This window comes from Alosa sapidissima, chromosome 1, assembly GCF_018492685.1.
Source record: "Alosa sapidissima isolate fAloSap1 chromosome 1, fAloSap1.pri, whole genome shotgun sequence".
NCBI lineage: Eukaryota > Metazoa > Chordata > Actinopteri > Clupeiformes > Clupeidae > Alosa > Alosa sapidissima.
This window is the reverse complement of record NC_055957.1, coordinates 2110794-2125538: the sequence shown is the minus strand read 5'-3', so window position 1 is coordinate 2125538 and position 14745 is coordinate 2110794. Positions and strand designations below refer to the sequence as shown.

The window sequence follows — 14745 nt, the reverse complement described above, 5'->3', positions numbered from 1 at the left end:
ATATGTTGCACCTGAGTCGCAGGACCTGCCAAACTATGAAAAAAAGTCTTAAAGACTTATAGTCCGGAAAATACGATAGTCTTCCTTTCATTGCTTGAGTCATTACACACAAAATTGTTGAACTAGTTCTCAAATTCTGTCACAATGCTGTAGAATTGCAAAGAGCATATACAGTAAAACTGTGAAACGTACATATTCAGTGTCTTGTACTCACTTACTCCCCTAACTACAGCAATTTGTAACTTTACTGTAGTTTTCAAATGGCTGTACAAGTACTGTATAGTGCTGTCTTGAGCGTGTGTCACCGAGTTCTGACCTTTATTTGCATTGGAAAACACTGAGAGAATAAACCGTCATAATGAAAACATGACAAAGCCATTTGACTATCTTGTTCATAAACGATGGGGTCAAGACTTCTAATTTTGAGGACACTGGCAGTTTCATTGACATGAATACTTGCTTTTGAGGAATGGACTATCCATTTTGAGCAAGTGACCTGCTTTTTCAGGTTATCCACTCGGTTTTGCAGTTTGCACTACAGTGGGTCCCCGTTAAGTTTGGACGGGTTCCTTCAGGAATCACGATCCCCATTTTCTCAGCAGAAATGGCACAAACGGCAGTTGACACAAACAACCACAAGGTGTCACTTTGGAGTTCTGCCACTACTATTTTTGATGCGACTTGACTTACTGCTTCCATGATGCAGTTTCCAAGTCAGTAGAACAATCAGAGAAAGCTGAGCCATTACCAAACATATATGATAATACAATAGCGTGAGTTTATATATCTTATACCCTATTTGTCACGGTTACTTATAGATTTGATAGTGTAACGATAAGAGCATAAGAGACTTTCAGCGGGCGCACGGAAACTTAATTTGATCACGGTAGTTTAAGCTTACACTTGACAAAACATTCTAATATGAAAATGTAGATGCAATTGTTGTAAGATGGTGCAGCTCCTTTAAGAAAGCACCGTGCAAAAAAGTAGACGTGCTGGAGCGAGTCATATTCAAAATGCAAAAAATAACACCGCAGATAAAACCAATTGTCCTCATTCATTGCAACCGCAGCATGCCTGCTTGCCAACGTTTAAACAAAATATATCAAAGCACCTTTTGCGTTTGAATGTAACACGAAAAAATGTTTAAACAGCTGGACAAATGATTTAGCTAATTGATTATAGCCTGTACACCAGCAATTGTTGAACATTTGGAAAAAGATCGCTCAGCTGTTGCCACAGTCATAGGCAATGTAGAAACAACATGAGAGCAGTACACACTTCCCCGAATGTGGATGTTACACTGTCATAATCTACCACCAGCCTTTTGGCAAGTTGAAAAATAGATGACTTCTGTGAAATCTCTGCTTTAAAGCAAGACCTAAATGAGAGGAGTTGTGTTGGGAATGTCGGTGCAATGTCCATGCTATAATGGTCTGACAAACGTAGGCTACTGCCTTTTCAAGCAGTTCATCATCACCGGCGAGTTGAAGGATCATAGGACGTAAAGACTCACACACATAACAAGTTTCCCGCATGCTTGCACATCTTTGGGAGAGCTGACTGATTATGATGTCCAGAGTTGCATTAAATACCTGCACTTTTAAGTATCTCTCTGCATCGGTTAAGCGTTTATCTTCCGATAGTTCGTCAAAGTGACGCTTCACTCTTCACATTTTCAAATGTACTCTGAACCCCCATTTATTTGCGAGTGTCTGCGCTGTAGCCTTGGCCTGGTCAAAGGCACGCAGGTAGTCAGAAAGGACCGGTATAGAATTTTCCAGCAATTGCATTGCGGGGGTAGCGACGGAGGTCATAGGCCCTGGTGCGACTGCACTTGCTGCACCTACTAGGCCTAGTTACGCCACTGCGTGGAGCGCTAATGTGTCTACTGTAAATCATTCATGTGTGAAAGTCATTAGGCTGGAAGCGCTAATGTGTCTAAGCTCATTAGTCTACTTTCAATAGGCCTACTGTACAGCCTGAGAGGGGGAACATAACCTATAGCCTAGGCTACTGTAGAGTAGGCCTACAGTAGGCTACTGTAGGCTAAACAATCAGTTGTGAAAGTCTGCAACGAAAGTTTCCTAATGGAAGCGCTAACGTGTCTATTGAGCTCATTAGCCTACTTTCAATAGGCCTACTGTACAGCCTGAGAGGGGGAACATAGCCTACTGTAGAGTAAACAATCAGTTTACTTAGTTACATTTGTTTAGTTAAATCCAGTTTTCTACTCTATCTCCATTATATGCTTAGCCTATAGAAAGACATTCAAAAAGTGTGAAAGTCATTAGGCTGGAAGCGTGTCTACTGTCAGTGACTAATGCGAGAAGCGGGTTCTGTGTTGTAGGCTATGCATTTTTCCAAAACTTGGCTGCAAGCTCCCCTCCCCCACCCCCTTCTTTCACAAGCAGTGCAGCTTTCTGAAGCGGTGCCTTTTGAAGCTAATGTAACAAATACCACCAATATTGTTGTGTGGCAATAAAAGTATCCAGGGTTTGCGCAAGTAGCCTAAATAGGGCTATATAAATAAATTAAGGACATACAATCCTTAAAGCTTAACGTAGCCTACATGTAGATTAATGTCCCAAAACGTCAACAAGTCGTTTTATGCGCTCATTATATATGGATTTCTATGAAACGCCACGAAAACATGCGTGCGCAACCAAGAGGCAGAAAGCACCATAGAACAGCATAGAGCAATGCAAAAGAGCAAAAGAATAAAATGAGTTTTTGTGCTGACAACTGCACCAATTCGAAATCACGATGGTTAGAGAATGTTAAATATGTTCAATATCCCTAACGGAATGCATGTCTTCGCCAAAAATGACAATATACGATGTTATGTTAATAATGCAAATGAACGGCACACTTTGAAATATAGTCGGAAATGAGATGTTATCATCATTGAGACAACAGGGGTAGGCTATACAATAAAATCCGATTGTAGCTTACAGCAGCCGACTATTTAGGTTAAGTTTATAACGTTGTGGACGGCCACCAAGCGTCTTCTGCCCAACGGCTGCGGCACAGACTTGAGTGACCGGATTCGTTTTCCTTTGTCATATGAATGCTGTCATTTTGTTAACTTTACTCTTAAGGAGATGCTGTAGGCAAAGGCTATATTTCAACCTCGTTAGTGTCAGAACTATTCACAAGGTTTCTGGGCAGCATTTTTATGTTCTGTTAGCAAGCGAACTTCTCATGACTACCGACAAAGTAGCCTACTGCCAGCTGACGAAGCTCTCATTTTAAAACATTACTGAGAGACAGGCACTATACAATCAAGAAATCTTGCCACTGAATCCAAAACTATGTTTAACATTATGTACAAAGCTTAGGCTACAGTGGATTAGCATGTTGCAGGGGCTGCTAAAAACAGAGAAACGCACTGAAAACTCGGCCAATCACAGCCCTTGCTGTCGAATGCGCCGTCCAGTTCGACCGTTGAACGCCACAGCGGACTATGCTGCCCCCAAGCGGCTGCAGTTGTACTTACATGTCACCCAGCTGCGTGAATCACCATTATCGTGAATGAAGTGTCAATTTTTAACGGGGACCCTCTGTAATTGTTTTGAGAAGTGCACTAACTGCTGTGCAAATGTTAATAGTGACGTGAGAAAAGCACCAAAGCGACTGAGAAAAACTGTAAATATGCCCTCCATTTCCAGTCAACCACTAGTATTTATAGGCTATTCATCAAATCACTTTCAACAACAGTAGCAACACCTATAACATGAATAATTATAAAATAACTATCGCAACTAAAAAGACACAAAAAAATGGCACTGTAAATGTAAAATGCCATCACACACACATACACTGCACACTAATCCCGGCGCAGTGAGCTGCCTGCAACAACAGCGGCGCTCGGGGAGCAGTGAGGGGTTAGGTGCCTTGCTCAAGGTCACTTCAGCCGTGCCTACTGGTCAGGGTTCAAACCGGCAACCCTCCGGTCACCCAAAGTATCACTGTGTGTACACTGTGTGCTGTGTGTGTTTCACTAATTCACTGATTGGGATAAATGCAGAGACCAAATTTCCCTCATGGGATCAAAAGAGTATATATACTTATACTTATATTTATACTTATATATACACAGACACACACAGACACAGACACACACACACAGTGAAACTGCACATGAGGGTCAGGGGGCCCTACACTCACCATCAGAGGCGACAAACTGTCCGACTGCTGAGACTCCGCCTCCTCCGCTCTCCACGAAGGTCACCTCGGAGACGATGATGTTGTCCTCCAGCACGGAGCCGCAGCCCATGCACACAGCGTTGCCCCGCGCCTGGTCCACATCGATGTCTGTGCCCCCGCACGACGCACACACACGCGGACTCATGATGACCACTGCTGCTCCACCGCCTGCTCACAGGAAAGCACGCTGCACACACACACACACACAATAAGCGATACCAGTTAAGATACAGTGTAATAGCAGACCTTAGTGTAATGCACATACACGCACGCACGCGCACACACACACTTACAATAACAATGAGTGATACCAGTCAAGATATAGTGCAATAGGAGACCTTAGTATAATGCCCGCGCGCACACGCACGCACACACACACACACACACACACAAGTGATACTTATTGAGATGTGCACTAGAGTGTGGCTACCCGACCCGAGCCCGACGGGTCGGGTCGGGTTCGGACAAATATTTAGAAATTGTAGTCAGCTTCGGACACATGGGGGCGATATGTATTGGAAGCTTTACATTTAAAATTCCTTATTATGTTGGGTAACCAACAGGTCTGCTTTACATGATGCAAACGTTTGTTTTTTGAGAATAAAGTAAAATGTAAAAAAGACCTAATAGCTTTCTTCCTGTGTGCAAGATTTGTTTATCGTGACAACGCATTTCAGGCCTGAAATGCACACGCGTTGTCACGACTACATAAACAAATGGTTATGCACATAAGCACAGTCTTGGGTGACGTTAAAAAAAAAAGTTGTTAGCCTATCAGGAGATTTTAAGATTATTTGCGTTGCATACTGTGGTAAAGACTTAGGCTACCGGTAGGCTATAAGGTCGTCTCGTTCAACTGGATGAGGATTTCCTCGAGTTGCACCAATTAACGTCGATGCTGCATATCAGTGACAGAGGCACTGTAGTTTCAAAGACTGTTGCAGTTAATTTCACGACTTTTCGTCAATGGTAAGACAAGAATTATATTTCAATAGGCTATGCTTGCTTGGGCCTCTTGTGTTAATGTGCGCTGTGTGTGACCTGCGTGCGTGCACGCTCATCTGATTCTGTAGACAATTTGTTGTGTGTTCCGTTTAATGGGCTAAAAAGACAGGCTATCCACAAACGTGAACGTTTAATCACTAGCATGGGAATAACTGAGGCATCATCTGCGTCGGGCTCGGGTCGGGTTCGGACATAAAAATGAAAATGCCTGTCGGGTTCGGACGCAACTCTGTCGGACGCGGGCCGGGTTCGGACAGAAATGTGCGGCCCGATCCGCACTCTAATCTGCACACACACACACACACACACACACACACAGACACAGAGGGAGACCAGTAGATAACAACAAGAAAGGCAATTAGAGAGGAAGAGTAAGGAAGAGAGGGATAGAGAGAGAGAGAGAGAGAGATGGGTGGGGGAAACACAAAAGACAGGTGGGATCGGATCAGACAGGCAGAGAGAGAGGGAGACAGACACACAGACCGACAGAGGAGGTTACTCCTGCATTTTACTGACACAGCAACCTCCGGTAACCACGTGCCGCAGAGATCTGACGCACTGGGTCGCCTGCCGTAATGCCATCATGAGCACGCTCATTCCGGTAGAGATCAGGGTTTACCTACATTTGACTCCACAGTCAATGCATCACGTTCGTGTGCGAGCTTAACCCAACCAGGATGTTTGAAGCATCATGTCTTGCATAGGTTGAGCGGTATCCGTGGCTAAAAACGTAAACGGCCCTGCGCGAGAAGAAGGCTACTACGTGGCACGCGGGGTCTCAAGGCAGTCAGTCGACCCACAGCGCAACCCTACGGCTACAAGTCGAATCTAAGCAGCCGCTTGCAGACTGCAGTTCGGAGGCGAATTTATGTCATCACTGGTCTATTTAACATCTGACATACGTTTGCAAAAATGGTAGGCCTATAGTCTAGACTTTTGAATAAGTCATCATGCCAATACACTTTGGGTTTGATGTTTAATTTGATTGACTGACAGCGGTCTCGGGGACTACGCCGCAACATTACACGTAAATTCCGCACACGCCTGCGTTGAAAAATAACAAAGCAAACATTTTTTTCCTGTTAAATCGCGTGATACCTGCAGTGGATGAAATGCTTCCAACAGGCGACCGGTCGCGTGGGGTGGCAGGCACCCACGAGGGCAGACTTCGCTCCTTCTCGCCCTCAGAAAAGGTTTGTTTATTTGATGAAAATATTGTTATTCACGAAAACACTATTTGTCCGATGTAACTATTACAGCAGACCACTAAATAACTCATGACAAGCCGCTCAATCAGTGCGACTCCGGTAACAACACTCACGCCCGGCGACCAGCTGCGGGAGCACATGGTCACTTCGTAGGACGGGCGAGACCAACGCAGCTCCCAGAAGGGGGGTGGGGCTGAAACGTATTGCTATACAAAATATTTACTGCCTTAAAGAATATTTTTAGTGAATAAGAATATGACCTCTATGGGGAAGATCTGTATTTTTCGTTTTTGTTATTATTATCTTGAGTCGACTTCACATTACCAGATAAACCATAATTTCACACTAATATTCATCGTCTTTGGTATGGTCCTTGGAACTACTGACAGGCTTGCAAAGCAGCAACGTGGGAGAGACCTTTACCTGCCCTTACATCAGCGCTTACCCCCGAGCTGTACCTAGATAAAGCCAAGTGAACAGACACACACACACACACACACACACACAGCCTAATAAACAGCACCAGTCCATGAGCAGACCCGCCTGGTCAGAATGGAGTCATAGATTATCAGCGCGTGGTGGACACACCTTCACCACATTAGAGGGAGAGCAGATAGCTAACAAACGTTCAGAAAAAGTCCTGTTGGCAAATTTGAGGAAAAGTCGGTAAAGGGGCTATTTCACACAATTTGATTGTGCTGAATTCAAATATTTTGTTTACCAAGCTTAATTTTAAGTTTTTAGCTTGATAATTAGCATAATTCACATACTTTTTGATTTTGCCATCAGATATCATGGGAATTGCAAAAAATAAGGCATACTCTTTATGTATCAGATATGTTGTAGGACAGGACAGGAATTACCCCAATGACCCTCAAGTAGTAAATTAGAATAAGCTAAAATTAAAATATAAATTGAAATAATAGCTACAATTCAGTATGACGTTTAGAAGCAAAATAGATTCCTTGATAATACATTGATAGAATAGTAGGTGACTGCTCATTTTTCTGTAGAAAGTACTTTGTCACTAACTATTATGAACAGTTGTCAGTCTTTACAGAGGATTTACACTGTATTTTTGTGTACTGTAAAGGCGACTGTGCTTGCCTAGTTAAAACATCTCACTGGTGCTCTTTCCTATCATTAAAATTCCAGCCATGCAAAAAAATGGAAGAGTGTGCATATTTGAGGGTTGCTGAAGAGTGCTATGGAGATTGCATTATTTGCAAAAAAAAATAGACAAGATATCCTTTATAGTGCAACAAAAAGAAACATTCTCCAGTGCATCATTACTGCATACATGATGCTAAAAGGGAAGTGGACCTAGAACAAATCCTCAGCTATGAACTGATTATTGTCCCTGTACTGTAGGTATTGCAGATAGCGATGGTTATTTGTGAAGTGGAAATAAGTCTATCCTCACTCAAGTGCTGTCTAGCAATGTGGAATGTCCAGTAGTGATCACTGCAAAAACTGCTCATTCAACACTGGTAATAGATGCTCAAGATCTAGTTATGTCTTTAGGACACCCATCTGACTGCAGCACATTTAAGAAGTATGCAGGAAAGTTTGTAAGAAACTTTTGTATTGTTATTTGGTATTTGTTATGTAGCAAATGTATCCCCTTTCATAGCACCAACAAGTCTTGCTGATCCTAGCACTTACCACCCGTCTTGAACTGACACTCAACTGTTTAAAAACAGCACTCACTGATGCACTTATTCTTACTGTACTCTACCGTTTTTAAATTGTCCTAAAATTGTTGAGAGAATTGCTTTAAAACTTAACTGTTACCATGTTGTTAGTCACTTTGGTTAAAAATGTGTCAGCCAAATGTAATGTAATGTAATGTAATAATGGTGTAGGCCTATCTGATTAAGACCCAAAGAGTGGTTGAAACGTACTTATTAAATTACACTGGGAGCAAAGAAGACTATCTTCACTGTTTTCCCTTTGCAACTGTCAAAGAAATCCCATAAACACAGGAAGGCCTAGGGTAGCCTACATCAGATGGCCTAAAGATTAGGCTCTTCTGCATAGCATTAAGTGATTTGCATGCAATAATTTGAACACTGATCTTGATCTAGCCTACTTTGGCTATTTGAAGGTCATTTATTGCCAAAACATCACACAATATAAATGAGCTATAACAAACAATAAAGGACTTAATCACACACAAACTACTATTTTACTGACTACAAAAATAATAATTATGTAGGAAGTTTAGAGGTTTTAAACCCAGAATTGACCAAAAGTGCAACAAATTCAACACAAATGACTCAATACACTTGGAGGAGGCCTGCGTCCTTTATTTTTCCAGATATTTTAGGATTTGGATATCGTTTCAGTATTGAGTATCAAGATATTTATGGCAGGTATTGTATCAAAGTCATAATTTTGGTATCGTGACAACACTATGACAGCCACTCTGTTTTCTAGATGTCGAGGATCGGAGGCTCTACCACCAAGTGATGCTGCTCAATGGCATATTAGAAGAGCACATTATCAAGCTCTAGTATGGAGGCAAGCACACATACCAAATCCAGTGTTACTAGAACTAAAATGTTTTTTACTTGTCGGTTGTTGCTGACGGTAGATGCAGTTCTGCATTAGGCTTATTCCCGCTATCTAAGTTCATATGTACTGTAGGATATATTCTGAGTTGAAGATTATCTGTGCAATTTGTTATTGTGATGAAATGCATTAAACACCACAAGCGACTCACTATGTTAGCAATAAAAAATATGGTTGTGTTTTGACTAGAATTTCCGAGTTTATTACATGTTAACTGTAATCATGTTCCCATTAAATACGTTAATAAACTATAGTATGGCTTCTTTAATGCTCAAACATGTATTTAGAGAACACTTTTATTTGGTTTTAGTGATTACTTTTGAAATCAACCCAATTTAGGGAAAATAAGCAAAAATAATCGCTATTTTATGTTAAAATGCTGATTATGCGGCTTAGAACTCAGAATTGAGCTTGGTAAACTAAATATTCAGAATCAGCACCCTCAAATTAGGTAAGAAGGGTGGTTTACCAACTTTTCCTCAAATTTGCCGTCAGAAGTTCTCTTCTGTGAAGCTGCTCTCCGGCATGTTCCTCCCTCAGTCGGGCTCGAGGCTGTTTCTCAGTGTGAACACGAACTTAGCGGCTGCTTGGGGCCCCGGGAAATTCTATAGCTAACCACACATATAGGCCTCTCTCACATACATCAAAAAAATCACTCACAGAAATGTAAACATTTTAATAGCTTAGCCTACAAAGTGATTACAAAAGTCTGGTATCCATGTGATGCAATGACCATGTTAATAAGGTGCTATGGTAGTGCAACAACGTTGCTCATTATTAAATAATAAATGACTATAAAAAAGACAAAAATGTAAACATAATATAATTGTTTGACAAACAGGAAAAATAATATGATTTAAGAACAGGGAATAAGTTATAAGATGTCAATGTTATGACCCCAGTCCAGATATAGGCTGATATAGCCTATAGTAGGCCTAGGCTACACAGCTTCCCCCAATTAAATGTTAATCATGTTGGATATAGGCTTCTGCCAAATTAATACATGTAAATGTAGACATAAGCACATTTGATAAATGTGATAAATTTGGCATGCCAGAGTTTCATTCCACTATCAAGTTTCATTCATTTGAAAGGATAAATAGAGTTCAGCTGATTTGAAAACATAACTTAAATATCTGAGAGACAAGCCATTGAAACTCACTTGAGGCTACAATAGGTCTAAAATGCTGTTTAGCCTATTATTGTGTAGGCCTGTTAAAGTTCAGACATAAAAGTAACTGAAAAGTTACTTTCCCTAGTAACGAGTTACATATATAATTCAGCAATTAGTAAAGTAATTCAATTACTTTTGAAAGAAGTAACTAGTTAATTAATAACTAATTTTCAATTACTCTGTAACTGTATTTTTAAAATCAAGTTCAGTAAAGCCACTTAAGTGTTTTTCCACCGACAGAGAACCCTTTCTTGAACCAGTTCTGTTCAGAATTCTTTGGACCTTGGTGCTATCTAGTGAACCAGCCCACATTTCCACCAGTTTAGAACCGAACCAAGTGTGTCATCAACAATGGGTGTTGCATGCAAAACAAAAGTTAATGAGAATGCATACACAGGAGAATGATATGAACAGTTGCCCCGTAAAAATGGCAGATATTAGCTGTTTAAAATGCTACTCAACGTCTGCAGTGTAATGCTAGTTGACTATTTTTTTACTCATGGAAACAGTTGATATGGACGGAAAACTCATGCTTTTAGCCTTCTCCGGCTCGCAGGAAAAAACTAATATTTTATGGTACAAACTCTGAACCAAAGTGCCACATTCCGAACCGTGTTGTTTGGTCGAAATGCTCCGACTGGTTCAAATGTTGGTTCGCCAACATGAAAGGAGCCGGATTTCTGTTGGTGGAATATGAAAGTTAAAAATAATACTAGACCACTTTTGTGATTAAGGTACCCTCTAAGGTTAAAGTGACACTGGTTTGGTGTACATAACTATATTAATTCAATTTAGAATGTTACATTATAATGTGACATTTGTATCAATAATAGTCAAGTGTAACCTGCGTTGTGTTGAACCTGCGCGGTTCAGCCCTGCACACGCCCGGACTCGAACCCACGAACAGCAGCACCTCGGATCGGGAGTCGAGCGTGCTGACAATCGAGCTAAAAGCCCAGGCTGCTAGCTTTCATGCCAGCAGCTCTCTTGAGGCGTCGGGGAGTGAGGTTTACCAACGTTGCACATGCACAGCTGTGCTAGTGTAACGGAGTAAAAAGAGTTGCTAGTTAAATTATATTAAAATTGATGCAATTACGCCATCTAGAGGCAGGTTGATTTAGTGTGACAGTGGGATTCGCGTTGCATTTACCCAGACTGGAGATTACGAGATACTGGGTAAGTCACGCAATTTGGGAGGTCTGGGATAAACAATGTTTTCTTGTAATTCTAAGTACATATGTCTCGTATTTTGTCATGTAATGTACTTATAATGATTTCAGTTAACTATTTTGAGTTCAGTTGTTGATTTATGTGTCTTGTAAAGTCATGTTTAAGAGACTTGCAACGAAGCATATTTTCATGTGAACTAGCGTGCTAATTGTCACTTGCTTTACATGTTATTTAGATTGTTGTCCCGAGATCTATTTGCTGAACCCACAATTCCACACTGTCATACTTTGTTCCAGGTAACTATTCTTATGTTGTGTAAATGGTTTCATCGTCATGTTATTCTCATTGTGCAAGCTGCCTTATACATTAGCTTTATATGGATAAGCAGCTTGCGCTAGCTTAGCTATATTGTAGACCAGCGTGGTAGTTTGGAGATTAGCCACATGTGCTCGAGTGCTGCGTTTGCAATGATAAACATGTTCCTTATTTTGTTATTTCAATATAATGTAAAATGGATCAAGTAGTTTCACTATTTTAATGTTGAAATGTACTGTATGTATGTTGTGTAATTCAAGGCTTATATCAGATATTCTAAAACTTAGCTACTATACGATCACACACAGTTTTATTTTGTTTCATAGATATATCATTTACATTTGCAACTAGCACAAATATATTCAGGTATTTGTAGGCTATAGTATTTACCCAGACTGGAGATTACGAGATACTGGATTGTTGTCCCGAGATCTATTTGCTGAACCCACAATTCCACACTGTCATACTTTGTTCCAGCAATAAAGAAACCTGATCCAAGTGGTTGTCCGTGGTGATGTGTAGAAGCAACAGTAGAATGGAGTGACCCGTCACATTGGTGCCGTGACTCATCGATTTGAAGTTGGATCTTCACCTCGACCCGGGACCATTCTACTGGACGGCTTCGTCACACTGTCAGGTGGACAGCGTATCGCTTCACACATTAGTGTAGGCCTCAGTTGTTTTTATTTACTTTTCTTTGCTAGCCCTTTTCTGACTATATTTCATGCAGTTGTTACTGATTGACTGATACTGTGTTACTGATTGTTTGATATTGCATGATACTCCAATATGAGCTACAGGCGAGGGTATATCAGTACGCCTTTTGGTGAAAGCCTTGGTAGAGGGAGGGGGATTCCAATAGTTTTGGATTTTGATAGTCCTGTTCAGGGAGGTGACGTTCATGTGGTGGGGGATAGTCAGATTGCCGCAGCGGCCCCTATAGCTAGTGGGGTCGGGTTTTCTTCCCAGAATCACCACACTGAGCATGCACCAAACACACAGGTTGTTGATACGTCCACCCCAATCACTACTCCCCTGTTACCTGACATAGTGAGTCAAATGAGTGACATAATTAGGAATGTTGGTCAGCAGCTGGCGGATAGCGTTATTGCGCGCCTCAGCCCAACACAAGCAGTGCCCACGCCTAGCACAGCACACATGCTCAGCACACCCACTAACACATCCACACAGAGTCTGGACCTGTCTCAAGTTCAACTGGTGCCTCACAGGAAGGTGAAGGAGCATCCAACCTTCAGAGGGGATAGCACAGACACAGTGAATGTTCGTGAGTGGGAAGACTTAATGAGGAGTTACGTAAAGAAAACAAATATCAAAGCAGAGCAACAAGCAGAAGAAATACTCACGCATCTCAGAGGCAAAGCAAAAGATGTTGTAAAGTTTGGGATTCGGAACAGTGGCATTAAAGTAATTGAGAACCCGGAAGCCATCTATGGTCTTCTACGTAAACATTTTGCTGCCGTCCCCTGTTCACCCCTCCCCCTAGCAGACTTTTACACTACACTGCCAAAGAGCGATGAGGGTGCATATGACTACTGGCTGAGGCTCCATCAGGCTGCAGATGTTGCCACTGTCCGGCTTAAAGAACAAGGTAAAACACTAGACTGCCCCGCTCTTGAAGTGACACGTATGTTTATCAAGAATTGTCCATCTAGAGAGCTTGCCATGACGTTCAGGTCAAAGACAATAGATAAGTGGTCTGTTGAAGAGGTCCAAGATGTGCTAGATGAATATCACAATGAGATTCGCTCTAAGGGTACTGTATCTGTGAATAGGAAACTCAATGAGAATGTGCACGTGAACAAGGTTGAAATGCCGTGCGCTGGTGCGTCTTTACCTGACAGACAGGACCTTCATGCAGCCAAGTCGACTGAGTCCCCTGCTCTTAACCGTGTCATCACGATGTTAGAAAAAATTCTACTTCAGAGAGCTACTCCTGCTCAGGCCATGTCAAACAGGGCGTCTACGCCTAGACTTCACAGGATTGAGGGTCTGAATAGCATGCCATGTGCTGTATGTAGTGATGCTAAACACTCTGCCTTGACTCACTGTCGTGACAAGAAACTCTGCTTTCTGTGCCATTCACCTGACCACTCCAGACGCAGCTGCCCGGCACAAGAGAAATCCGCTCAGTCGGGAAACTGATGGGTCTGCATCAAGAGGAGGACAGTGCAGACCCTGTTTGTGAGCCTCCCACTGACGACACAGAGGATTTTGAGTCACTGTACAAGTCATTCAGTTCCAAAGTACCCTCAAACAAAACCGTTGTATTTCAAGGCCTACATAAAATACAGAAGTCTGATAGTTTGTTCTATACCACTATCTCGGCGGCAAACATTACTCTGAAAGCAATGATAGATAGTGGTTCCATGGCATGCACACTGAGCGAAGCAGCAGAAGCACGCCTCTTGCAGCATAACTCAGGCCTGAGAAAATATTCTGCTGATGGGGTCATCATTGTCGGTTGTGGCGGTCATCAAGTCACACCTAAGGCTATATATGATGTGGATGTGGTGGTGTATGATTGCAAGATGGTCATTCCAATGCTTGTGGTGCCTGGCCAGACTGATGAAGTGATATTGGGTAGCAATGCTATTAAGAAGATTCTTCATTTCATGAGAAAGACTGACAGCTATTGGCGGTTGATGTCCGAACCCAGTGGTGGCAGTGATGAGGATTGTCATCACTTCTTCTCTGTTCTTTCAAATATGGAGAAGTGGAGAGGTGAGACAGTGCCTGTCAAGGTTGGTACGCTGAAGTTGCAGCAGTGTGTGACTCTACAACCAGAGAGTGAGCATCTTGTGTGGGGCAAACTGCCTGCATCTGCGCCTATATCAGCAGGCAGCACAGTGGTTGTAGAACCAACTCAATCAAGATGCAGGCCAAGGAAAGTTTTGGTCGGCAGGATTGTTGCACCGATGTGGGGCGACAGATGGCTGCCAGTAAAGATCATAAACCCCACCACTGAGCCGGTAGTGTTAAAGAGAAACACAAAATTAGCAGATGTGTCTCCCTGCATCGCTGCCGAAGACTTATCTCAGCCTGACAGCATTCAAGCTTTCTCCCAGACTG

At 42.1% G+C, this 14745-nt stretch overlaps 2 protein-coding genes across 3 annotated transcripts in view; one reads left to right on the top strand and one right to left on the bottom strand.

Moving 5' to 3' along the window:
* The window catches only part of brf1a (BRF1 RNA polymerase III transcription initiation factor subunit a), a 68734-nt gene extending 62189 nt beyond the window's left edge, over positions 1 to 6545 (bottom strand). Inside the window, exons 1-2 of one of the 2 annotated variants that reach the window (XM_042085599.1) lie at positions 6313 to 6545; positions 4171 to 4396 (exon numbers count right to left, since the gene is read on the bottom strand). In XM_042085599.1, coding sequence (XP_041941533.1) covers positions 4171 to 4354 — 184 coding nt within the window. In that variant the 5' untranslated portion in view covers positions 4355 to 4396; positions 6313 to 6545. Of the gene's footprint in view, positions 1 to 4170; positions 4397 to 5833; positions 6122 to 6312 lie in introns of those variants that run through there. The other variant, XM_042085607.1, reaches the window with a different exon arrangement.
* A 4655-nt stretch (positions 6546 to 11200) lies between these two features.
* Positions 11201 to 13818, top strand: LOC121718438. The gene is made up of 3 exons (XM_042103451.1): positions 11201 to 11346; positions 11576 to 11636; positions 12133 to 13818. Exon 3 carries the CDS (start codon positions 12445 to 12447, stop codon positions 13816 to 13818), a length of 1374 nt encoding a protein of 457 aa, XP_041959385.1. The 5' UTR covers positions 11201 to 11346; positions 11576 to 11636; positions 12133 to 12444.
* Positions 13819 to 14745: the final 927 nt, after the last annotated feature.